Source organism: Podarcis melisellensis, assembly GCF_964234715.1.
Source record: "Podarcis melisellensis genome assembly, chromosome: 16".
NCBI classification, from domain to species: Eukaryota; Metazoa; Chordata; class Lepidosauria; order Squamata; family Lacertidae; genus Podarcis; species Podarcis melisellensis.
In genome coordinates, this window is record NC_138533.1 from 3,666,534 (window position 1) to 3,693,377 (window position 26,844).

The 26,844-nt window shown below is 45.4% G+C and overlaps 2 protein-coding genes and 1 long non-coding RNA gene across 4 annotated transcripts in view; 2 read left to right on the plus strand and 1 right to left on the minus strand.

Moving 5' to 3' along the window:
• The window catches only part of LOC309358811, a 55,290-nt gene extending 28,600 nt beyond the window's left edge, over positions 1-26,690 (plus strand). The window contains exon 2 of the long non-coding RNA XR_014163628.1: positions 26,546-26,690. This is a non-coding gene — a long non-coding RNA (uncharacterized lncRNA). The remainder of the gene's footprint in view (positions 1-26,545) is intronic.
• CERS2 (ceramide synthase 2) overlaps positions 1-26,844 on the minus strand; it is a 161,206-nt gene that overhangs the window by 54,865 nt on the left and 79,497 nt on the right. The window lies entirely within an intron of this gene.
• ANXA9 (annexin A9) lies at positions 7,586-26,690 on the plus strand. The gene is made up of 13 exons (XM_081892104.1): positions 7,586-7,728; positions 10,695-10,796; positions 10,882-10,978; positions 11,454-11,548; positions 13,038-13,151; positions 14,025-14,109; positions 15,476-15,555; positions 17,913-17,972; positions 20,443-20,539; positions 21,340-21,435; positions 23,537-23,595; positions 24,516-24,638; positions 25,604-26,690. Exons 2-13 carry the CDS (start codon positions 10,722-10,724, stop codon positions 25,664-25,666), a joined length of 1,044 nt encoding a protein of 347 aa, XP_081748230.1. The 5' UTR covers positions 7,586-7,728; positions 10,695-10,721; the 3' UTR covers positions 25,667-26,690.

A 26,844-nucleotide genomic window follows, 5' to 3' on the forward strand; every position in this document is an offset into this window, starting at 1 on the left:
TTTTTCAAGAATATTTATTAAGGTTTTCAGTAATAATACAATAAAAATCAAAAAGTAAAAAGACAAAAAAAATACAAAAATAAAAATAATTAAAAACACATAAAGTTTCCATTGCTTATTTTTCATTAACCTATTTCCCAGACCTCCTCATACCTCCCTTTTTTGTATTCCAATTCAAATTATTAGTTCAGCAAATCCTTATTAATAAACTTTTACCTATTTCTAAACCTTCCCCCCCCCCCATATTCTCTTAAAGCATTACAGCTGGAAACCACTTAATTTCTATCCGACATCATTCTAACATTCATTAATTTTGCAATATTTCTGTAGATAGTCTTTAAATTTCTTCCAATCTTCTTCCGCCGACTCTTCTCCTGCTTCTCAATATTCTCTGCTTGGCCTCTGTTATTTTCTCCTACCAATAGGGAACCCACATAAGGAATCTATATGGGCTCTTGGATACCCCATAAGGGAAAAGGGCAGGTTTTGTTTACAGCACCACGAACGAGTTGCCCTGTTGTATCTACAAGCACAAAAGCACCCCCCCCCCCGCAGTACAGGAATATGTAGCTGTCCCACAGGGGATCGAACCTGCAGCCTGCAACTTTGGCACCATCAGGGCCACCTTCTAGCCAACTGAGTTATTCAGGCTGCGCCCTTAAGCATTTGTGCAGTGCAAGAGGACGAGGTCTCTGCCCTGAGAGGCTCCCAGTCTAGAGAACGTCTTGAGACCTTGCACTCCACAGAGTGGCTCCCTCGGATCAATGATTAAGCAGGGCTCCTTACGAGGAGGCCAGCGCAGGAATTTCCACCTTGCCTCTTCCAGAGATGTGGGAGGGTTGGCTCTTGTTCTCGAAAGGAATTCGCGGCAGGAATGCAACCAGGCAACTCTGTCAGTGTTTACTTGTGTGTCTCCAGAGACTCCTTTACTTTTGAATTTCGCCAGGTGGAAGGAAGAGAAGAGACGATGGTCAGCCTGGACCATCTTTGTTGCGTGAAGATAATAAGCAGGAAAGGTGTAATAAAGTAAAACCGGCTCACTTCCGGATCATAGCAAAGCTTAGCCAAGCCCAGCACCCTGCCTCCAACAGGGGACAGCCAGATGTAGCTGGGAAACTGACAAGTTGGGCTGGGAAACAGCAGCTCTCCTGCTTCATTTGGAAGCTTGCAACTGGATACAGGGGCTCTGTTTAATAATCCAGGCTAACAGGCATTCCTTCCCAAATTTGCTTGATCCAGTTTTAAGAACCCAAGAAAAGCGCTTCTGGATCAGACCAGAGGTCTATCCAGACCACTGCTCTCTCTCGGAGAAAAATGCTCCATCTTGGAATCCCATAAACAGACCAGTCAGACCAGTACCTAAACTGAGACCTCCTTTGGGGAGACCCAAGTCAAGTCAAGTCATTTTATTATGGTCAGTGACCAGTATCAAAACAAAACACCAATTACAACATTTTAAAGCTCAAGATGAAATAAAATAATATAAAAACACACATACATGAAAGAGCAGTTCTGAGTGGACGTTTATCTCTCAGAAGGGAAACCCTTCTGGCCTAGGAGTGTCTATCGGTCAATTGTTGCTTGGTCATTTAGTCGTGTCCGCCTCTTTGTGACCCCCTGGACCAGAACACGCCAGGCTCTCCTGTCTTCCACTGCCTCCCGCAGTTTGGTCAAACTCATGCTGGTAGCTTCAAGAACACTGTCCCACCATCTCGTCCTCTGTCGTCCCCTTCTCCTTGATGTTTCCCAACATCAGGGGCTTTTCCAGGGAGTCTTCTCTTGTCATCAGGTGGCCAAAGTCTTGGAGCCTCAGCTTCAGGATCTGTCCTTCCAGTGAGCACTCAGGGCTGATTTCCTTCAGAATGGAGAGGTTTGATCTTCTCCTCCAGCACCAGAATTCAAAAGCATCCATTCTTTGGTGATCAGCCTTCTTTATGGTCCAGCTCTCACTTCCATACACCACTACAGGGAAAACCATAGCTTTTACTATACGGACCTTTGTTATACTAATTCTGGGTGCTCACCATTGCATGTCGTATTTTAATGGCTGCTACACAAAATTTGCAGGGACGCGGGTGGCAGTGTGGGTTAAACCACAGAGCCTAGGACTTGCTGATCAGAAGGTTGGCGGTTCGAATCCCTGAGATGGGGTGAGCTCCCGTTGCTTGGTCCGTGCTCCTGATAACCTAGCAGTTTGAAAGCACGTCAAAGTGCAAGTAGATAAAGAGGTACCACTCTGGCGGGAAGGTAAATGGCGTTTGCGTGCGCTGCTCTGGTTCGCCAGAAGCGGCTTAGTCATGCTGGCCACATGACCCGGAAGCTGTATGCTGGCTCCCTCGGCCATTAAAGTGAGATGAGCGCCGCAACCCCAGAGTCGGTCACAGGGTCCCTTTACCTTTTTTTAACTCTGGCACCCAAGTGATTGTTTCCTAGGTTCCAGGTGACTATCTTCTCTTCTTCCAATGCAGCCCACAGGCTAAAAAATAATACTAGAAGGTTCTCCACCCCTGGGCTTAGTTACATTAAACCTTTTCTCTTGATCTCTATGTGTGGAAACACAACACAATGGTTAGGCAAGTTTTGACCTGCACGTTTTGCTCCTCGTGCCTTCCAGAGGGCACTGAATTGTGTGTGTTTGTGTGTGTGTATTGCAGTGGCTTACAAAGCAGAAATTGATCTGATCAGAGCAACTGACGATGGCAGAAGCTGAAACTTTGTGCTATAAGCATTTAATGTATTTTTAATCTTTTGTTGGAAGCCGCCCAGAACGGCTGGGAAAACCCAGTCAGATGGGTGGGGTAGAAATAAATTGTTGTTGTTGTTGTTGTTGTTGTTGTTGTTATAGCTGGTAAAGTCAAGATGGGCCAAACTGGCAAACCAGCCAAAGTTTATAGAAAGCTGACACTCAGATGGACATTTGGAGAGTCAGATTGAAACCCCCTAATATAGGATTCCCTTCTCCCCAAAAAACTCCAGATCTAACAGGAGTTTGCTGCTTCCCATCCTTACCTGTTTCGTGAAATTCAGGAACTCTTCAGCAATTTGCTGCCTCTGTTCATTGCTCCTGTTGGTCAGCAGGTCAATGACGGTTACATATTCGACACCTGCCACAATGGATAGCAAATTTAGAGGCTAACCACTAATCCGTGGTTCTCTGTATGTGTTCTTCATTGTTATTATTATCATTATTATTATTAATTTCTATTTTGTCACTGAAATAGATATATGTGGTTTTAGTGACTAACTGCCTCCTACCAGCTTATCTGGAGTGGTTTGATGCTTTTAAAAAATCTCTATCTATCTAACTCCCTATCCACCAGTGTAAGAGTTAGAGATGGTTAGAGTGTCGGACTAGGACCCAGGAGAGACCAAGATTCAAATCCTGCACTGGCCATCCAGCTCATTGCATGCCACTTTTGGCCACCTACTCACTCTCAGGCTTACAGGGTTGTTGTGGGGACTGAACAAGGAGGTGGGGAGAACCATGAACGCAAAATGTGAGGTGTAAATGCAAAAAAATAAAAATAAAAATGCTATTTATCTTTTAAACAGAGGTTCAAGGGCTCTTTGGGAAGACTCAGCCTGTCCTCAGTTTCCCCATCGATGATCCTTGCTCAAGCTGAGTAGCTGCTGGCTAGCGTTGACCCAATTCCCTGTGGCATACACCACTTTGCAACATCGCGTTGAGGCGAAGCAAACAATCGCCCCTGAACTTTCTGAGGACACTGCAGGATGTTCATTGCTCTGGGCTTTGATCCTTGCCACTGTCTGCTAACTCCTGTTCTCAGTCTCCTGCCTGCGGAATGGGAACAATCTTCCCAGCCCACACAATGAGGCCGTTGCACAGACGCATACCCTGCAACATTTCTCAGATTGAAATAAGGGCGTCCCATTCCATAATGATATTTTTTTTCCTATTTATACCTCCACACATCTTACTGGGTTGCCCCAGCCACTCTGGGCAGCTTCCAACATATATAAAATCGTAAGAAAACATTAAAAAAAAAACCTTCCCTATACAGGATTGCCTTTGGCTCGGGGGTCGGATAACTCCATACCCTCCAACATTTCTCCAATGAAAATACGGACATTAAAGAACCTTTTAATGAGGGTGAAAGAGGAGAGCCCAAAATATGGTCTGAAGCTCAACATCAAAAAACCGAAGATCATGGCCACTGGTCCCATTACCTCCTGGAAAATAGAAGGGGAAGAAATGGAGGCAGTGAGAGATTTTACTTTCTTGGGCTCCATGATCACTGCAGATGGTGACAGCAGCCACGAAATTAAAAGACGCCTGCTTCTTGGGAGAAAAGCAATGACAAACATAGACAGCATCTTAAAAAGCAGAGACTTCACCTTGCCAACAAAGGTCCCTATAGTTAAAGCTATGGTTTTCCCAGTAGTGATGTATGGAAGTGAGAGCTGGACCATAAAGAAGGCTGGTCGCTGAAGAATGGATGCTTTTGAATTCTGGTGCTGGAGGAGACTCTTGAGAGTCCCATGGACTGCAAGAAGATCAAATTTATCCATTCTGAAGGAAATCAGCCCTGAGTGCTCACTTAAAGGACAGATCCTGAAGCTGAGGCTCCAAGACTTTGGCCACCTCATGAGAAGAGAAGACTTCCTGGAAAAGACCCGGATGTTGGGAAAGATGGAGGGCACAAGGAGAAGGGGACGACAGAGGACAAGATGGTGGGACAGTGTTCTTGAAGCTTGAGTTTGAGCAAACTGCGGGAGGCAGTGGAAGACAGGAGGGCCTGGCGTGCTCTGGTCCAGGGGGGCACAAAGAGGCGGACACGACTAAACAACAACAAAGAAAAGCGGGAAATTCCGGGATCAAATCAGAAACTTGTATGGCTTCTCTAAATCAGGGATGTCCCTGGAAAATAGGGACACTTAGAGGGTTTGCAGATGCCTTAGAATTGGGTTCGTCCAAACATCCTTTCAATTGTGCATTCAGAATAACCGGGGTTCATGATGATGGTATCAAGGCAGTTATCCACAATCCTGCCTGCAACGGTTTCGGGGCATCCATCGTATTTATTCTCCAATCAGTGCATGCCCCTTATCCCCCTGCCGAAATCCCGCAACCTTCCATACGACAAATGTTCCAGATGTGTTACCGACGGTAGAAGAATGGCAGATGAAGATGTTTTTGGAACTGGCAGAACTGACTGAGCGAATCCGCGATCGGAAAGAACAGGAACACCAAGAAGATTGGGAGAAATTTAAAGACTATTTAGCTAAATATTGTAATATAAGATAATTAGAAAATACTTGAAAGTACCGGACAGGCCTCGGATTAGAATAAGAATGTTGTTTATTAATATGGATCTAAGTCAGTAAGAAAAGAGATGAAGATAGTAGATTGAAGGAGTTAATTGGAGTAGAAAGATGATCGTGGAGAACTGTTATAAGGTGATACAATGAAATTCAGTTAGAGGGGAATCAAGGAAGTCAGTTAATAATGAAATTTAAAATGAACTTTAGAAAGAAAATGTGTTTTTAGTTTCATTTCTTCTTCTTTTTTCTTGTTGTATTGTAGCATGTTTTCTTTTGTATGTTTTATATGTTTTTTCTGTTAAAAAAATTGGAAAAAAAATATGTTCCAGGTGTGTTTATTTCCCTTCTAGGTTTGCTGAGCTGCTCCGCAAAAGTGCTCAGCTCTGGACGGCGGTAACTTGGTAACATTGCAGAAGCATCGCAGAGCAAACACGAGAGAGGACCTCTGTGTGGATGGCCCAGTATCGATCCACTGCTAATGTGCTATTATTTGTGTCAGTGGTGCGTTGCAGAACACGCCTGGAGGAAGCGAGAGAACTGCGCTCTCCGTTGTGGCACCCATCTGTCTCGGGAGACAACGTAGGAGTGCGCCTTTTGAGCTGAAGTCAAATCGTTGGAGAGTTACAGCGCCTGCTGTGTCTGTAGAGACCGATACAGGAGAGACATGTTTTGTTGCAGCCGGGCACACGAAGGCTGTTTCTTCTTCCTATGCTTCTCCCAGTGGTCATCCCTCCTCTGGTCACTGCTGACTGTCTCCAGACACTGCGGTCGTCTGCAAGCGATTCCCACACAGCAAGGTTTATTCTTCCAGTCTTCATGTCTCATCTGCAGACGTCCACATTGTGGGAATATGGGTTTGACAGAGCGCATCTTTGTTTGAGTCTCTGTCCTGCTATGTGACACCCCAATTAATCCTGGCGCATTTTGAAGACGTTGAGGCGCTGCTCCTGAAAGCTGTAAGTTGCCCATGACTCACTTCCATGTCGTTTTTAGGGGAAAAAAGAAGGAATTGACTAATATTGCATATTCTCTTTGGCAACATTTTTCTTTAGACAAGCCTGCCCAGAGATGTAAAATGTTGGTGTCCATTTTCCTGCTTACCACTGATTTTAACTTTTTAAAGAACACGTTTTAAATAGTTGTTCTTAACCGTTTCTCTCTCTCTCTTTTTAAAAAAGATGATCTTTATTGATTTTTTAAATTACATACACATATTACATTATATTTTACATTTCTTCTTGCTCTCCCGAGCTGACTTCCCTCCTTCCTCCTTCCGGCTTTTTCGTGTCGTCTTTAACTTTTCGCATTGTCTTTATCCATTTTGTATATTAGTTGTTCTTCTTCTATTTTTGTCCATGAAATGTCTGTAAACAAATGAATCTTTCTATACTGTATGTACAATTCTTATTGTCTGTCTATATTCATTTACAAACACTGTTCAACAACGGTCATAATATGTTCTTAACCGTTTCTCACTGATCATTTTAACAGGGCAGCTGTATTCCAAAAAGGGAAAATTTGGACACCAAAAAGTTGTTTTTTCAGTTTTGCCCAAAGTTGTTGTTGAGCTTTCTAAGGAAATTTGCCAAAACCTACACTTCCGCCATAGGTTGCCATATGTCCAGATTTCCCCAGACATTAGGTGATTTCCGCCAGGACACTGTTTCCGATAGCCAAATCCTGGTTATGTCCAGATGTAGGGCAACCCTAATTTTAATTCTTCCCATAAGCAGCTTTTAGGTTGGTTGGTTGGTTTTCCCAGTCCAGCAGTGCCTGCATTTCATGAAATAAGTAAATAAAGACATCTTCTTCCGAGGCCGATCTCCTATTTGGGGACTTCCCTGGCTTTGGCTTTTTTCTGGCCCACGTAGGACCAGTCTAGATAGTTAGCCTTTGGTGAAGACTTGACGTTTTCATCCCCCCAAAAGTTTTAGATTTGAGTTTCTACTGAAATGAGGCTGCATTTTAATGTTGCATTTTAATCTTGTTTTTAAGTTGTATTTTTAATCAATTGTTTTTATACCTGGTGTTAGGCGCCCTGAGCCCAGTCTTGGCTGGGGAGGGCAGGGTATAAATAAAATTTATTATTATTATTATTCCACTTTAGACACCCATCCTGCCCATCACCTGTTCCTTCACCTGTCAGGTTTGGGCTCACATCTCAGAAGGACGTCATTTTTTATTCCTGATGCTCCAGTTCCTGGTTGCAGCCCCGCCAGGGATAGAAAGGAATTACGATACTTGGCAGCCTGCCTTGCGAAAGGCACAGACTTCTTGGCTTGAGAGCTACAGACCGGACTGGTTTTTCCTTCATCCACTTATCGCGGGCTGGTCGGCTGAGGCCCTCCCTCGGGGTGCTGGGTGGAGGTGACTTGTCACTGCCACCCGCTCACGTAGGACAAGGCACTCTCTGCTGTCCGGGAGAGAGACACAGAAAACAGCCAGGTACGTTCTTCAGGTGTGGGGTTTTTTTTGGGGGGGGGAGTTGCATTTGGGAGTTGCCAACTTTTAAAGACCAGTCCTGCTCCTCTGCTTTTGTGATCTGCTTGTTGCATAGAAGACTGGGAGGGTGAAACTTTTACCCAAACCGGCTCCACTCTGGGAAAAGGTCTCACCTGTTTAATTCCTGCTGTTTAACATCATAGTAATAATAATAATAATAATAATAATAATAATAATAATAATTTATTTATACCCCGCCCATCTGGCTGGGCCTCCCCAGCCTCTCTGGGCGGCTTCCATAAAAACCAAAAATACAGTAAAATATCACACGTTAAAAACTTCCCTGAACAGGGCTGCCTTAAGATGTCTTCTGAATGTCAGGTAATTGTTTATCGCTTTGACATCTGCTGGAAGGGCGTAGGGACACAGTGGCGCTGGGGGTTAAACCACAAAGCCTAGGGATTGGTGATCAGAAGGTCGGCGGTTCGAATCCCCGCGACGGGGTGAGCTCCCGTTGCTTGGTCCCTGCTCCTGCCAACCTAGCAGTTCGAAAGCACGTCAAAGTGCAAGTAGATAAATAGGTACCGCTCTGGCAGGAAGGTAAACGGCGTTTCCGTGCGCTGCTCTGGTTCGCCAGAAGCGGCTTAGTCATGCTGGCCACATGACGCGGAAGCTGTACACTGGCTCTCTCGGCCAATAAAGCAAGATGAGCACTGCAACCCCAGAGTCGGCCATGACTGGACCTAATGGTCAGGGGTCCCTTTACCTTTAACTTTAACATCATAGGAGTCAGACAGCTTTAGAAAGTTGGCAACCCTACCTAGGATCTGGGGTTCAGTTTAAGGCAGGCAGATGGAATGAATGGACTATTTCTCAAACTGATCCTGAAGACAGAAATGAGAGAGGGAGGGGGAGTAAATTTCCGAAAGTGGATGAGTCTCAAACCATATTCCTCCTCAGTGAGACCTTAGGCAGGTGTCCCAAGGGATCTCTTGAGGGGTTGCAAGTGAGAGAAATTAATGTGTTTTTTTAAATTATTATTTAAATTTTATTAACATATAAAACACATACATATACATTTACACAATACACGTACACAACATACTACCTTTCATAACATAAAACATACCTACGTTACTCTATATAATACCTACCTATACTGTACATATCAACATACAGTGGTACCTCAGTGGTTAAGTACTTAATCCGTTCCAGAGGTCCGTTCTTAACCTGAAACTGTTCTCAACCTGAAGCACCATTTAGCTAAGGGGCCTCCTGCTGCTGACGCGCCACCGGAGTATGATTTCTGTTCTCATCCTGAAGCAAAGTTCTTAACCTGAAGCACTATTTCTGGGTTAGCGGAGTCTGTAACCTGAAGCGTATGTAACCTGAGGTACCACTGTACCTACACACCTACCCCACACGGACACCCACCAAGTGACTTGACTTCCAGCCGTTCTCGTTACGCTACTTTATTTTTCCAACCAGTTTAAACGCATTTCATTACTTCTTTAATCTCTTCTTCTATCTTGACTTTATTCTCCTTTCACTCTAACCATTTTCTGGATTCACTCAGTATCTGTCAGTAATTCTACTTTTTCCACATAAATTTTGATGTATTCCTTAAAGATAGTCCGCTCCTTATTCACGTTTTGTATCGTTTATCCTCCCTGTTAGTTCGGCAATATGGAAGTATTCCATCATTTTAGATAACCAGTCTGTTTTAGGTGGGACGCTGCTGCTGTTCCAATTTTTGGCAATCCATAACCTTGCCGCTGTAGTTGCATACATAAATATTGGTCTGACTGTTCTTTTTATTTCCTCTGACGTGATACCTAGGAGAAAGGATTCTACATATGTGGTGGGAGTGCAAAGAGATAGTGGGATTCTGGGAAAATATCTATAACGAACTGAAAAAGATGTTTAGATTTTCGTTTGAAATTAATGTGGTTTGATTAACTCTATGCTGCATGAAGCCCTTTTTAAAAATCTACCTTGACTCTTCTAACACTGACTCTTCTACAATGACTCTTCTAATTAGTCATTTTGTTTCAAGAGAGAAACACTTTTCTTTCTTTTTTTAAATACATTTTTATTGATTTTTAAACATATCAGTCCCAACAGTCATACAACATATCTTCTCATCTTATACAATATTTTAGACTTCCATCAAACCTCTGATGACTTTCCGTTCTTTATCACTTATTCTGCAGTTCTTAATTTCTATATTATATTTAATTATCCTTAACTAATAATTTTCTTCATAGTCTTTCTTGCAGTATTTCAAATAATCCACCTTACAAAACTTCTTGCAGTCCTAACTAGCGTAATCTGTTCATCACAATTACTTTTCAAATAATTCATATATTTACTCCAGTCTTCTAAGAATCTCTGATCCAGCAGGTTTCGAATCCTTCCTGTTAATTTGTCAAATTCTGCATAGTCCATCAACTTCATCCTCCATTCTTCTTTCGTCAGCAGTTCTTCTTGCTTCCATTTTTGCACCAATAATATTCTTGCTGCTGTCATTGCATATAAAAATAACTTACAATCCTGTCTATTAGTATCATCTCCTACAATGCCAAGTAAAAATACTTCTGGTTTCTTAATAAATGTATATTTCAACACCTTTTTCATCTCATTATATATCATTTCCCAGAGGTTTTTCATTTTTTTACATTCCCACCACGTGGAGAAACACTTTTCTCCATGTATTGTGGCCGGTATCCTCCAGGAATTTTTCCCCAGTCCTCTTTTAAAGCCATCCAACTTGGTGGCCATTATCAGCTCCAGTGGCAGAGAGTTCCGCAGTTTAACACATTCAGCTTCGCTAGTGTTATGACAGAGCTTTCTCAAGCTCAAACCTTAGTAAGTGTCCAGATTCCTCCGTCTCAGACACGGAGATCAGGTGGGATCTCTCTGTGCTGTGTAGCTTGCGATAACAACCCCCCGTCTGTTGTTTTTGAAAGCTCAGATTTGGTGGCTGCGGGCGCAGGATGTCGCTGGTGAACGGAATCGAGAGACGATCCTTGGTCAACGAAATCCTCAGGCACTTGCCCCTTGCAGATAAGGTGAGCGCTTGGCTTGGCACTCGTCTAATCATGAAGATTTTGGAGTTTCTGGTGACCATTCCATCTCTGTCTTATTTTGCTCTAGACAGCTGTTTGGGGCACTCTGGGGACGATCAGACCCCACCTGAACTTTGAGGTGGAAAAAGATGTCCAAACTCTCCTTGACGCCGTCAGTGGGAAAGGTAACAAATCACAGTTGTGGTGTTCGTGTGTTGTGTCCTTGCTGGTTTTTTCCTGTATATATGTATTTCGCACAGAACAGCCCTGTGAGGTAGGTTAACCTCAGAAGTAGCAATTTGACTGAAGGTCGCTCAATGAACTTTTTATCTCAGTGAGAAAGGAACTGAATGTGAGCCGCTGCCCTCTATACTGTTTGACAGTGTCACATTCAGCCGAGTTTTAATTGATGCACGTCAGAACTTGAACCCATAACCCTGGCATCTTACAAATGGCACCACGTAGGAGACTCCGGCCTAAAAGTGGGATGTTAACCGACAGAGCCCCTTTGTATAAAGTGTGCAGTTATATATACGTGTTTGTTTCATAAATGTGGCTTCTCCTGTTACAGAATTGAAAAGGGGGTTATATATGTGAAGAACACAGACAGAGAACCACGGTTTAGTGGTTAGCCTCTAAATTTGCTATCCATTGTGACAGGTGTCGAATATGTAACCGTCATTGACCTGCTGACCAACAGGAGCAATGAACAAAGGCAGCAAATTGCTGAAGAGTTCCTGAATTTCACGAAACAGGTGAGGATGTGAAGGAGCAAACCCCTGTTAGATCTGGAGTTTTGGGGGGGAAGGGAATCCTATATTAGGCGGGTTTCAAACTGACCCTTCAAATGTCCATCTGAGTGCCAGCTTTCTCTAAACTTTGGCTAGTTTGCCAGCTTTGGCCCATCTTGACTTTACCAACCATCATCATCTTATTTATTTATTTATTTATTTATTTATTTATTTATTTATACCCCACCCATCTGGCTGGGCTTCTCCAGCCACTCTGGGTGGCTCCCAACAGAATATTAAAAACACAATAAAAGTTCAGAAATTAAAAACTTCCCTAATTAGGGCTGCCTTCAGATGTCTTCTCAAAGTCAGATAGTTGTTTATCTCCTTGACATCTGATGGGAGGGCGTTCGACAGGGCAGGCACCACCACCGAGAAGGCCCTCTGCCTGGTTCCCTGTAACCTCGCTTCTCACAGGGAGGGAACCGCCAGAAGGCCCTCGGAGCTGGACCTCAGTGTCTGGGCAGAACGATGGGGGTGGAGACGCTCCTTCAGGTATACTGGACTGAGGCCGTTTAGGGGTTTAAAGGTCAGCACCAACACTTTGAACTGTGCCTCGAAATGTACTGACCATAGTGTTGTTGTTGTTTAGTTGTTTATCGACTCTTCGTGACCCCCTGGACCAGAGCATGCTAGGCACTCCTGTCTTCCACTGCCTCCCTCACACTGGTCTCTTCGAGAACACTGTCCCCCCATCTCGTCCTCTGTCGTCTCCTTCTCCTTCTGCCCTCCATCTTTCCCAACATCAGGGTCTTTCCCAGGGAGTCTTCTCTTCTCATGAGGTGGCCAAAGTCTTGGAGCCTCAGCTTCAGGATCTGTCCTTCCAGTGAGCACTCAGGGCTGGTTTCCTTCAGAATGGAGAGGTTTGATCTTCTTGCAGTCCATGGGACTCTCAAGAGTCTCCTTCAGCACCAGAATTCAAAAGCATCCATTATTCAGTGATCAGCCTTCTTGATGGTCCAGCTCTCACTTCCATACATCACTACTGGGAAAACCAGAGCTTTAACTATACAGACCTTTGTTGGCAAGGTGATGTCTCTGCTTTTTAAGATGCTGTCTAGGTTTGTCATTGCTTTTCTCCCAAGAAGCCGGCGTCTTTTAATTTCGTGACTGCTGTCACACTGACCTCTCCTTCAAGGATCACTTCCTTGTTGTGGCGAAGGGGCTTGAAGAACTCAGAGAAGCTATGAACTATGCCAAGCAGGGCACCCAAGATGAATAGGTCATAGTGGAGAGTTTTGCCCAAACGTGGCCCACCTGGAGCAGGAACCGGCAAGCCACTCTAGTATGCCTGCCAAGAAAACTCCATGGACTAAGACTGACCATAGTAGTTAATGCCTTTGTAACAGTCGGCATAGTCCACTACAATGCACTTTGCATGGGGCAGCCTTTGAAGACTGTTCAGAGATGGTTTTAATCCTCCTCCTAATGCATTTCTATTTTCCCTCCTCAGGACCTCCTGAAAACTCTGGAAGCAGCTTTTTCCGGGCACCTAGAGGGCGTGATCACGGGTCTGCTGAAGCCGGCAGCTCAGTTTGATGCTCATGAAATCAACCTGGCCCTGAAGGTACGGCCATCGGTCCCTGTCTTGCTCAGTCAGGCCATTTGTGTACCTCACCCTGCATTGCCCACACGGACTGGCAGCAGCTCCCCAGGCTTTCAAGGAAGGAGTATTTTGTAGTCCCACCTGAAGATGCCCAGGGAATGGGAAGATTGAACTGGGCATCTTCTGCATACGAAGCAGGTGCTCACACTGAGCTTCCTGTAAACAGAAAGTAAGATTCTAGTCCTCATTTTTAAAGGGCCAATTCAAATCAGGGGCTGCTTTCTATTTATAAGAACACTTACCCATCTAATTCAGTGTTGTCTACACTGACTGGCAGCAGCTGTCCAGCAGGGAGATGCCAGATATTGAACTCGGGACCTTCTGTATGCAAGAAAGCAGGTGATCCACGCATTGGGCTACGGCTTTGCTGGGTCTTTGGCTGCTCCATCTGCCTGGTCCTACCTGTGGACCACGGTCTGAGTTGAGATGCGGTTGCTAGGCAACCACAACCTCCTCCATCCCGCACCACCCGAGGGCAAGAGGAGAGGGCAAACTTGCTTAGCCTACCCAGGATTTTAATCTGGTTTTAGTCTCTTGCTGTTTTAAGTTTCGGGAAATCTTAAATTATTGTTGCTAATCTTTCTTAGGAGTGACTTTATTCATTAACTTTTTTTTTGCAAACGGCTTTGAGGGTGTGTGGGTTTTATTTTATTTTTAAAAAATCAATATTTGCATTTTATGAAATAATTAAAAAAAAATACATAGCAGCTTGGAAGCTGACCACATCGCCTCCTCCTCTCCGCCCCCGTTCTGCTCTTGTGCTCTCTCGCCTTTTCAAGTGTTGCCACACTTAAGCTGCTACGGTTACTCAACAAACGCCCTTCCTCTTTCCAGGGCCTGGAGGCAGATACGCTTCTCGAAATCCTCTCCACCCGAACCAGCCAGCAACTCCGGGATATCCTGGCTTGCTACAAGCATGGTAAAGAAGGAACGAAATAAAAAAGGATATACTTCATTCCCCCTGTCTTTTAAAGAACAGCTAAGGGTGGAGTGTTGTGGATATGCCTGGTTTGGAGAAATTGGAGAGTTATTCATGCTTTCTGAGAATCCCTGAATCATTAAGCCATGGGGGGGCAAACTAAGGCCTGGGGGCCGGATCCGGCCCAATCGCCTTCTAAATCTGGCCTGTGGATGGTCTGGGAATCAGTGTGTTTTTCTCCTTCTTGAGGGAAGGAGCTTCTGGGGTGCAAAGGATCTGCTCCTGGGATACCTCTTCCCTCACAAACTGCCCCCCCCCCCCGAAAAGGGGAAATTGGTAGATTGCCAGCAGGCTGCGAAGTCTTTCTCAGTAGACCAGAAAGCCTTTCTTGACTCGGCTCAAACTGTAGGCGAGCTCTGAGCCTCGGTGTTCCACAGATGTAAAATGGGCCTGCATGCTGCTGCCACTGCGGCCCCACGTTGCTTTTTCCTCCTCCCTCCCAATCGCTTTTCCTTTTGTGCCGTGTATGTTTTATTCCTTCATGCTTCCAAGGTGACCTGAAAGCTTTTCCAGCAGTGAGCAGCAGGTTAAAAAATGAGAACCTAAAGCATGGGTAGGCAAACTAAGGCCTGGGGGCTGGATCCAGTCCAATCACCTTCTCAATCCGGTCCGGCAATCAGTGTGTTTTTTCCTTGAGTAGAATGTGACCTTTTATTTAAAATGCATCTCTGGGTTATTTGTGGGGCCTGCCTGGTGTTTTTACATGAGAAGAATGTGTGCTTTTATTTAAAAGGCATCTCTGGGTTATTTGTGGGGCATAGGAATCCGTTCATTTTTTCCTTCAAAATATAGTCCGGCCCCCCACAAGTTCTGAGGGACAATGGACCGGCCCCCTGCTGGAAAAGTTTGCTGACCCTTGCATTAAGCCAATAGGCTGCAGATTTCAGGACAGGGGGAAAGCAAGTCGTCCTTTGCACAATGCATCGTTAACCTGCAGAACTCACCGCCACAAGATGGTATCATGGACTTTTTTTTTTTGGTAAAGCTGATTATTTAAAGAAGCATTTCGTATTATTTTTATCTGATGTAAGCTGCCTTGGATGTGCTTGTGTTTAAATGTGGGGTGTTTGTTTGTCTGAGCATCCTTTTAGACCCCATCCTGTTAACATAAACAAGCCCCTCAAGTCCGCATATAAAAATGAGGTCATAAAAAAAAAACCAGCACAAACAGAAAAGAGAGAAATAAGTCTCACAGTTTTTGTTCCTGCTTAAAATCCTAATGGCGTTGCTTAACTCCCAAAAGCCTATCAGATCTGGGTAAAACCATTTCTCTTTAATCCGAAATGGTTTCTTCCACTGTGCCTAGATTTCGGTTTGGACCTCGAGAAGGACATCGCTTCGAAAACCAGCGACTTCCTTCAGGGTCTCCTGGATGCCTTGATCAAGGTAAAAGTGGGGAAAAAGGACCATTCAGAGGCACTTAGGGCATTTGTCTCTTTGGGGTCAAATGAGGGGCCAAATAAGGATTCAGACATAGCAATAATTATAGTAAAGAAGTGCAGAATTGGAAATGATTTTAGAAAACCATTAGGTGGGGTAGAAAGAAGTCTTAGGCTGTGACAGCCAAAGATCTGATTTGATGTTCGTGAGATGCTATGCTGGAAAATATGTGTAAAAAACACGTGCTGGCTTCTGTTATAGATGCAAATTTAGCCTGCTTTTCAGAGGGAAAGCCATTCTGTATGCAATATTTTTTTCAAAATCACCTTAAAAAATGTAAAAAAAATGGAGGAAGGGTTAGGAGACCTGTGATTTACTTCAAAAATATTTTGGATTTTCCCCAACAAAGCCTTTAATTAATCAGGAAGTTTATTAAGGGTTTTTTTTAATATTTTAAAAATATTTTAATGTATTAAAGCATTAACCTGGTGACCTCCAGACGTTTTGGCCTATTATTATTATTATTATTATTATTATTATTATTATTATTATTATTTACCTGCCCTTCACTGTAAGTTCCCAGGGTGGATTCCAATATAAAAACACAATATTAAAATCAGTTTAACACAACTTACCTCATGGGGCTGAGTCTGAAATATTCACAGAGGCCCAGGATGCTGAGATGGCCTTATAAGCAAAATTTATGTATCACTTAATAATAATAATAATAAAAACTAAGCAGTGACATAACTAGTATAAAGTATTCATTTAAAAATCAGCAACTGAGCAGTCATTTAAAAACAACAACAGTGGACATAATCAAATTATCAAAATGCAATTACAGCAATCAGCATTGGGAAGGGCTGTTTTAGAAAAGGAATCTGCCTTCTAAGCAGAGGAGCAAATATATTCTCTAAACTTTAAAGCAACATGCCGTCATCTCCTCTGTTTCGGTTCTAGGAAGTAGGCACCAGGTTTCTGAGCTGCTGTTTTCACCCCATGCAACTGAAACCAGTCAGCTTATCTGCATGCAATTAAAATGGCTCATTAAAAAGAAAAAGAAAAAAAATCTGGTGAGAGCCCCATTGGAAATATTTTAAGTGGGGCGCACAGCAGATTTCAGGCTTCTCGTGTGCCTAATCTGTAAAAACATTCTGGGAAAACAGCGGCTCTGAAAATAAAAGTGGGTAAGTGGCTAGTCCTCATTGTCTAGTCCCCCAAATACACTCTGCTTCTGTTGAACATGTGAGTCCTGATGCTGCCATTACCTGCATCTAAGCAAGAGCGTGAAATCGGACATGTTAAAGGAGAAATCTGAGGGCTCCCTTGGACAAAAAACAAGGACAGCAGCCAGGAATACCAGAGCAAAACAGCAGCCAGTAGGCTTGGACTTGATTGAAGACGGTCATGACAGGACTCCCACCTGCCACCAGGTGGAACAAAATGGAAGCCCCAAAGAAGAGAGAACCCAAACTTTTATTAGCTGCTCATCCCCATGTTACACCCCCCCTCCAAACTACATCACAGTTACATCATGAAAGGGGAGGTCTGGGGGCAGTAATCTGAGCATCCTGGACCCTGCCCCATGGTTCCCCTTGCCCTCCACCAAACACCCATCAAGTGGAACAAAAAAGATATTTACATTTCCCTGTTTCCCAACCAAATTAGCACACCCTTTTCATCTGGGTTTGTTATTTCTGGAATGGCTACCTGTCTGGCACTCAGGTATCAGGATGCCAGGGATTATCACTCAGGCAGAGGGGCTGCTGAGGAGCTGAGCTCACGTGTCTAGATGAATTTCTGAAGTTTTCCCAGTGAGCCAGTACATAGATACCCATTTATCCGTGAATTCTTACATTTGGTATCGTGCAGCAGAGGGCCTTTGAATAGATAGGAAGAAACTGTGATGAAGTGTTTTGTGGGGACAAATCACAAAAGTCACAAAAGTGATTGTGCTGGTTTTGGTAGTGGGCTGCATGTGCATGATATCTGCTGAAGGGGCAACACCCCCCCTAACCTATACATAAATTCCTGCAACAGTTACTAGGTGTCTGAGCAGTTTTGCCTTTGCTCTGCTGTTTAAGCACTAAATCTCAGCAAGCGTCAGTCGGGAGAAAACCCAATGGACATTTGCTCTGATTCAGCGGTAAGGATCGGGTTTTCCAGGGTGAAAAGCGGAGGTGTGGTTTGAGCCTTAAGCTGGCCATTCTCTAGCCCCACTGAAATCGAGTGGCTTAGAAACAGCTGGTTTAAGTTGTTTTGGTTATGATGGGAGGAGTAAAGCATAGTTAATCCGGATGCAACTCAAGGACTGCCAGCCCACGGCCAATGTCACTGACGTCTGATTTTCTGCTTTCTCCCAGGGCAACCGTGAAAGGTACTCCGGGGTCATTGACTATGTCTTGATACGGCAAGATACGCAGGTGAGACGTCCAAGTCTGGAAATGGAGACTATTCAGACTCCATGATTTCTCTGATGCATGCAAGCCCTGTTGAGATCGTCTCTATCCTGTTGAAAATGAGATTACCCCATGGTTCATAAAGGCCAAATGCATCAGGATACACAAGAAGGTTTGGGCCTGATCCTGCCTGTTATGTAGGATCCAAAATGCAGCAGTCTGACTGGTCTGTGGGCTGCTTGAGTGCACCACTGTACTCGGTGCACCTCCTCCCTGTCAGATCCCGAGTCGTCGGTGAGGTCTTCGTGGTGGACCCTCGGTTGGGACGGCTGGCTCGGCCGTGCCTCTTGCGTCGACCTCTCGGCAGCTTCCGTTGCCAGGGCCTCCTCCAGAGCGACCTGGAACGTTAGGTTCTTCTTAGCGTAGAGGCGTCGTTGCAGCTTCTCATCCTTCAGGCCACCGACGAGGCGGTCACGAAGCATGTTCTCCAACTCTGAGAAGTTGCAGAACCGGGCGGCTTGGCGGAGAGAGGTCACAAACCCAGTTATGGTTTCCCCAGGGGCTTGCCGCTTTGCGTAGAAGGCATTTTGACGAGCCGCCACTGAGGGCTGCGGCGAAAAGTGCCCCTTCAGCTGTTCCATTATTGTTTTGTATGGAACAGTAGCGACGTCTTCAGGCGCAAGGAGAGCCCGGGCGATTTCAAACGTCTCCTCTCCACAGACGCTGAAGAATATCGCCCTCTTCTTCGTCGGTGACCCCTTTGGCTTCTAGGAGGAAGGTGAAACGGGAGGCGTACGCTTCCCAGTCTCCAGATGCTGGGTTGAATGGCGAAAAGGTGCTGTCGGTTGCCATTCTGAGTTCCTTGGGTCCCGGAGCTGAAGCCTGGATACACGGTGTGAGGCAGCGGTGCGGCAGGTGGCGGTGCTGCGGTGCTGTGTGTGGCGGTCAGCTCAGCGGGATCCCACCTTCGTCGCCAGTGAAATATACTCAGAGTCACAAAGTGATTTCATGCTCTTTATTCAGCACATAGTGGTGAGGAGGAATGAAAGTCCCCTCAAAGTATCTGCTTTATATACATTATTTATACAATGGGACCCACGTGATTGGCTAATTCCGGAATACTCCTGTAGGCCAATCAGGTTGTGGATTCACTTCCATCTGGAGCTGGATTGGGTGGTTCCTGCCAACCAATCATACTGCTGCATTGTTCTAGGACCAATCAGACTGCTGCATTCTGAATCCTATTGTTCTAGGACCAATCAGACTGCTGCATTTTGGATCCTATTGTTCTAGGACCAATCAGACTGCTGCATTTTGGATCCTATTGTTCTAGGACCAATCCGACTGCTGCATTTTGGATCCTATTGTTCTAGGACCAATCAGACTGCTGCATTTTGGATCCTATTGTTCTAGGACCAATCAGACTGCTGCATTTTGGATCCTATTGTTCTAGGACCAATCCGACTGCTGCATTCTGAATCCTATTCAACTCAGTACATAACACTGCCGCTGAACTCTCCTCGTGTCTTCAAAGAATGTGTTCCACCCATGTTCCCTCCGTGTTTAATTTATCATAAATTTCCCATCAAGCTGACCGAATATGGCTTTAAGGAATTAGCTGCCCGTGCAGATTCGAGGTGCATTTGTGCATGCTATTATAGATGGCGAAGCAGCGATAAGGAATGCTTTTGCATAATCAAATGCTCTGTTTTGTATGTATGAGTGCAACTGTATGACATGATTTTAAAAATCGCAGCTCTATAACCGCCCTGACAAGCTCTTCCTTGTCTCGCATTCCAGCTGTGTGAGGTTAAATGAATAATGATGGAGTTGGGGGAAAACCGGCTGCACTGGATCAGAGATAATTAAGACCTCATAGGTTTGGGGGCTAAAGCCTCAGGGCTCCCCAGTTTCTATTAAGACTGGGTGTACTCCTTAAATGAGGCTCTGTTCTACTCATGTTTAATACTGAGAGTACCCCTCTCAGTTGTATCCCTATACATGTTGCATCCCTAATTTTAAAGTAGATCTAAACACAGGGAAACCCCTGCTATAAATAAGTCAGAAATTAGATTGTTTTAACAAAAGGGGAGAAAAAAAACTCTATGGAAAATCACTTTTTAAAATTCCTTGCTCTCTAGCGTCATCTCTGTTGCATGTTTATAGCGCTGTTTTTTTTACTAACGTAGCTGAGTCCTCAGATATGTGAGGAGCAGGCTCTGGTTACTCTGCGATTGGATGGCGCCGATTTCACTCTGCACATGTTCTGGGGATTTCATGCATTGCTTCTACACCGCATGTTTTGTAAGCTCAAGACCTGTTGGTTTAAATAGGTCATGCTGCACTTCAAATAGGTCCTGGGCACTGGACCGAGTACTGATCCCTGAATTAAGTTGTTACGACAGATCGGGCTGTTGCGACTTCAAAAAAGGCTGTTTTTATTACGACTGTGCAATTGTTTTATTCAGTGGTGTGTCTCTGTGGGTTCTTCCAGGCCCTTGCGGGTCCCAGAGGCGGCGACCCGGGCAGGTTGGATGAGAGCGAGTGGATCAGGATCCTAACCGAACGGAACCCCCAACATCTAAACAGAGGCAAGGTCTAGTTTGCAAAGCTTGCAAGTTGCTGTTTCTGGGGAAAGGAGTTGAGTTCAGCCATGCTGGCATTCTATGCAATGCACTAAAACGGCGTTCTCATGGGCCCCTGAGTCAGAGCCAATAGGTTTTTCAGGGGCTCTTCCCTTCACAATAAATAATAATAATAATAAAAATAATTTTTTATCAATACTCCGCCCTTCCCGGTTCAGAAAACCGGGCTCAGGGCGGCTAACAACAAATTTAAAGCACTTAATTGATGCAACAAAAACAGCATAAAATACAGTATAAAATGTGAATAACAATAAATTCAGAATTGAAAAATCAATTTAGGGGGGAAATCCATCCAATAAACATTAGATGATCACCAGGGCTAGCGGGCTAAATTAGTCCTATTTGGGCCAGCGAGGAGACCAGGGGAGAATTAGCTGTGGGATCTCAGAACGGGTAATCTTCATAAAAAGGGGAGGGGGAGGGAAGGAAGGGGAATAAAAGATCAGGCTAAGTTCAAATTGAAAGCCAGGCGGAATAGCTCTGTCTTACAGGCCCTGCGGAAGGAAGTTAAATCCTGCAGGGCCCTGGTCTCCTGGGACAGAGCATTCCACCAGGTCGGAGCCAACACTGAGAAGGCCCTGTTCCTGGTGGAGGATAATCTGACTTCCTTAGGGTCCGGGACCTCTAAACTATGATTATTCAGTGAATCTGCTTTTGAGGTGACCCCTTCAGAGTGTACAGGGCAGTTTCTAATATTCCTAACATGTTTAGCAGCAGTCTGGCTTAATCCTTTCTTTCTCCCGCAGTGTTCGTCTCATACCACAAGATGACTGGGCTCCAGGTGGAGGAAGCTATGAAGAAGTACTTAGAGGGGAAGGCCCTCGAGGCTGGCTTGACCCTGGGTAGGTAAGGGGGCGTGGGCTGGATGTGACCCCCCCACAGAGCCTTTCTATCTGTCGTGCTTGGAGGGGGGCGGTGTATGAATGCAGAGATACCTTGGTCAGTCCCCATATGGAATACAGTCATACCTCGGGTTACAGACACTTCAAGTTGTGTGATTTCGGGTTTCGCACCACGCCAAACCTGGAAGTACCGGAACAGGTTACTTCCGTGTTTCAGCGCATGTGCAGAAGCGCTAAATCGTGCTTTGCGCATGCGCAGAAGCGCCAAATTGCGACCTGTATGTGCGCAGACGCGGCGCTGCGGGTTGCGGACGCTGCGGGTTGCGAACGTGCCTCCCACACGGATCACGTTCGCAACCCGAGCGTCCACTGTACTGTGTCCAGTTCTGGGCTCCCCAGTTTAAAGAGGATGTTGACAAGCTGGAATGTGTGCAGACCAAGATGATCAAGGGTCTGGAAAACAAGCCTGATGAGGAACGGTTGAAGGAGCTGGGTACCTTTAGCCTGGAAGAGAGGAGATATGAGAGCCATCTTCAAATATCTGAAAGGCTGTCACATGGAAGAAGGAGCAAGCTTGTTTTCTCCTGCTCCGGAGGGGAGGACTTGAACCCATGGCTTCAAGTGACGAGAAAGGAGATTTCGACTAAACATCAGGAAGAGCTTTCTGTCAGTAAGAGCTGTTTGACAGTGGAACGGTCTCCCTTGGCAGATGGTGGACTCTCCTTTCTTGGAGATTTTAAAGCAGAGGTTGGATGGCCATCTGTCATGGATGCTGTAGTCGAGATGCCTGCATTCCAGGGGGTTGGACTAGATGCCCCCCTGGTGTCCCTTACGACTCTACAATTCTGATTCTATGCATGTGAATGGTATCTATCTGTGAGCAGGGCGTGTATGTCTATCTACTCTTGACTCTGGCCTCATCTGCCGTAAAGGAAATAACACACCAAACATGCTCAGGGACACTCTCGTCCTTGACGATTTCATGTTATCTGTAGAGAGGTCTGCCAGGAACAAGCAGGAACTGTGAGATTATAGTTAGTGGCTCAGAAACCTGGGTTTGGAGCAACTCTGACAGAAACGCTCACAGGATGGGCTAGTCTCTCGCTGTTGGCCTAGTCTACCTCCCAGGGTTGGTTGTGAGAATACAGTGGGGTGATTTCTCCCCCATAACCAACTGGGCATGACCCAGAGCGGTTTGGTTGAGGAAGAGGAATTCAACAGGTCAGGTTGCTCCAGCACAGAGCAGTAATGTTGTTGGAGGGCCTCACCTGGTGAATTTCTACCTGCGATACAATGGTTAAAGACGCCCGAAAAGCTGGGGATTTTAGAAAAGAAAGATTGGCTTATTTTGGGTTCTTCTTCTTCTTCTTTGGCGATCCCTCGTAGCCGAGTAAGATTGTCTTCCATGAACACGGTTTTAACAATGAGTCTGTAAGTGACTGTGGAGGCCAATTCTGGATCCACACGTCCTTCCACAGTGGGGACATTGTTTTCCGGGTGGGAGCTGATCACGGTGTGGATTGACCAAGCGTGCCTTCCTCCTAGCACGTTTCTCCCTTGCGTCCTGAGTTTGAGTGTCTTCAAAGCCCAGGACACCTTTGGTAAAGGCTGTTCTCCAACTGGAGCGCTCGCAGGCCAGTGTTTCCCACTTGTCAGTGTTTATACTACATTTTTAAAGATTTGCCTTGAGACAGCCTTTAAACCTCTTTTGTTGACCACCAGCATTACGCTTTCCATTTTTAAGTTTGGAATAGAGTAGTTGCTTTGGAAGACGATAATCAGGCACCCGCACAACATGACCAGTCCAACGAAGTTGATGTCAAAGAATCATTGTTTCAATACTGGTGATCTTTGCTTCTTCTAGTACGCTGGTATTAGTTTGCCTGTCTTCCCAAGTGATGTGTAAAGTTTTTCGGAGACACCGTTGATGGAATCTTTCGAGGAGTTGGAGATGGCATTTATAAGTGGTCCATGTTTCACAAGCATACAGTATTGTTTTGGGTGTGCTTCAGATAACTGAAGATGGTTTTCAGAGACAATATGAGAACATGTTGGTTATCCAATTGGTTTATTATTATTCTAAATCCATGTTCTTTTGCAGTCTCCGTCCTCAGAAACACCCCTCTCTATTTTGCCACAAAGCTCTACCAAGCGGTTAAGGTGAGGAGAATTAATCCACCCTTATTTCCCTCTTTCGCTCTGTCACACAAGTGTATCCTTCCCTTTCTCCAGGAATTTGGATAAAGCATTTTGGGCACCAAAACGGCTGCAGACAGGGATTTGCTTGACGCGAAATGACTGCTCTGCTGTTGCTTTTGGATTGCAAATGAGACATGATTTATTGCACTTGTGAACACCTTTAGAGTCACACTGTGTTTCCTTTTGTACCCGAAATCGGCGGGGTGGCATAACGGAATGACAATGTCATTTGTGTAATTAATTGCGCAAGTTATAATTTTGTCGCAGCGGGTGGCGAGATGAAGAACGGAATGGGGTTGTGTGTGTAAGGCCTCCTTAGTAAAGGTAAAGGGACCCCTGACCATGAGGTCCAGTCATGGCTGACTCTGGGGTTGCGGCGCTCATCTCGCTTTACTGGCCGAGGGAGCTGGCGTACAGCTTCCGGGTCATGTGGCCAGCATGACTAAGCCGCTTCTGGCGAACCAGAGCAGCGCATGGAAATGCCCTTTACCTTCCCGCCAGAGTGGTACCTATTTATATACTTGCACTTTGATGTGCTTTCGAACTGCTAGGTGGGCAGGAGCTGGGATCGAACAACAAGAGCTCACCCCGTTGTGGGTATTCGAACCACCGACCTTCTGATCAGCAAGTCCCAGGCTCTGTGGTTTAACCCACAGTGCCACCCGTGTCCCTAAGGCCTCCTTACATCCCCAGTAAAGGTGCTGTTTGCCCCCTGCCACAGCCTTGCAAATAACCCCACCCAATTCACTAGCCTGTGAGAAAGAGCAATCCTATCCTGATGGCTGTGGCTGCCTCTCCCAGCTTTCTTAAACCACGAGATTGCTATGACATATACAATATAAATATATATATCCTAACCCTCACCTGTCTGCTCTTTAAAGGGTCCAGAAACCAGCCCAAGAACTCTGGCCCGCATCCTGATTTCCCGTAGCGAAACCGACCTGCTCAGCATCCGATCCGAGTTCAGGAAGCATTATGGGATTTCCCTCTACTCCTTCCTCCAGGTAAGCGCACCAGGCTTTCTTTACTGTGGGGAGTGGGCAGAGATGGAGGGAGGAAGAGTAGGGGTCCAGGGTTGCTCCATCAGCATTGCAACTTTGGGTCCCTCCCCTCCTCGAACTTTTCCATCTCAGCCGGTCGATGAAATGACGTGCAAACTCGGAACTTGAGTTTGCTGATTTCCTCCTCCCTCCTGATTCATTTTCCTTTTGTGCTGTGTCTTTTTTCCTTAAGTGAGGTGTAAGAGGAGGGAGCCTTATTTGGCTGAAAAGTGGGGGTGTCTTTAAATGAAATTAATCTGCTTGGCCATGATGGGATATTTAGTTAGCTAGACCTTCTGTCAAATCCTACCGGGATTCCGTTATGCAGAGATTATTAACAGGGTTCTCTTGTCAGAAATACGTATGTTCAGGTCAGCAGAGGGGAATAGAATATCTCCCCTTTTGGACATTGTTTAGTCATTGAGTCGTGTCCGACTCTTTGTGACCCCCTGGACCAGAGCACGCCAGGCCCTCCTGTCTTCCACTGCCTCCCGCAGTTTGGTCAGACTCATGCTGGTAGCTTCGAGAACACTGTCCCACCATCTCGTCCGTCGTCCCCTTCTCCTTGTGCCCTCCATCTTTCCCAACATCAGGGTCTTTTTCAGGGAGTCTTCTCTTCTCATGAGGTGGCCAAAGTCTTGGAGCCTCAGCTTCAGGATCTGTCCTTCCAGTGAGCACTCAGGGCTGATTCCCTTCAGAATGGGGAGGTTTGATCTTCTTGCAGTCCATGGGACTCTCAAGAGTCTCCTCCAGCACCAGAATTCGAAAGAATCAGTTCTTTGGCTATCAGCCTTCCTTATGGTCCAGCTCTCACTTCCATACATCACGACTGGGAAAACCATGGCTTTATAAGTGCTTAATTCTGGGTGGGCTGTGCCCCTTACTCAATTACGCAAAGCCTTCTAAAATCCCTTTTTATCTTCCACCAGGCTGAAATGAATGGCAATTACCAGACCGCCTTGCTTGGTCTGTGCAGAGCAGAAGATCTGTAAGTTATGCCCCTGCTGATGAGCCTCTGTGTGCAAAAGCAGTCTACCTCTGAATACCAGGCAAATGCTTACATCAGCCAACCACCACTTCCTCCCGAAGGCCCTGGAGTCCGGCCAAAAGTCCCCCTCAGAGAATCTTGATTCTCCATTTGCGCTAATTTCTTCTTGTTTCTCGGTTGGTTCTGGAACTATTTAGGGGGCTGGGAATGATTTAAGGAGAAAGAGTGAGATGCCATATGTATTTCTTGCTGAGCCCATGCCAACTGTGTTGCGAACATCCAGCCAATTCTGTGCTGGGGGCCAAAATGGAATTAATTGCTCACGAGTCGTGATGGTGAGTTGCTACCGCCAACATCAGAGACCGTTTTCCCACTGGACACTGCTGGCTGCCTTTTTCTCTGGGCGATACGAACCAATCAGGGATCCTGTGCTGAATTTACATTTACAGAAGCTGGAATCTGGAACATCTGTGGCCCTCCAGATGTGGCTGGACTCTTATCACCTGTAGTCAGTGTTGGTGGAAGTTGTAGTCCCTCAATATATGGGGAGGGGGCACAGCCCCCCCCAATCCATCCCAGCAGCAAAGGATAACCTATCAGCCTTTCTCAGGAACTAAAACATCCCCTTACCTGGAACGGTGTAGTTTAATATATACCGTATTTTTCGCTCTATACGACAAACCAGACCACAAGACGCACCTAGTTTTTGGAGGAGGAAAACAAGCAAAAAAATATTCTGAATCTCAGAAGGCAGCAAGAGGGATTGCTGCGCAGCAAAAGCAGCAATCCCTCTTGATGTTCTGGCTTCTGGGATAGCTGCGTAGCCGCATTTGCTCCATAAGACGCACACACATTTCCCCTTACTTTTTAGGAGGGAAAAAAGTGAGTCTTATAGAGCAAAAAATACGGTATATTACAGGTCTTTCTGTCTTGGAAAAGCTCACCTTTTCTCCACCGCCTGACCTATTTAGCACCACCCTTTCTTTAAAAATGAAGTATGTGATAATAAAGTACCTCTGAGCATATAATGGAGTGTTTTTTCCCCCTCTTGAGGCAGATGTAAATGGTTTTGGCACCTCCCTGTTTTACAAACTGAGTTGGGCTGAGCTCAGTCGATTCCAATTCGTTCAAAAACAGGCTGGGAAATTGCCTCGGTTAAGTCAGGCAGCAGATTGGGTGTTA

Excerpts from the sequence above, each read along its gene's own strand:
- ANXA9 (XM_081892104.1), top strand. The coding sequence starts at position 10,722 with ATGTCGCTGGTGAACGGAATCGAGAGACGATCCTTGGTCAACGAAATC. Across the intron at positions 20,540-21,339 it reads CCCCCAACATCTAAACAGAG|TGTTCGTCTCATACCACAAG; the intron begins GCAAGGTCTAGT and ends TTTCTCCCGCAG. Across the intron at positions 23,596-24,515 it reads AGCTCTACCAAGCGGTTAAG|GGTCCAGAAACCAGCCCAAG; the intron begins GTGAGGAGAATT and ends TGCTCTTTAAAG.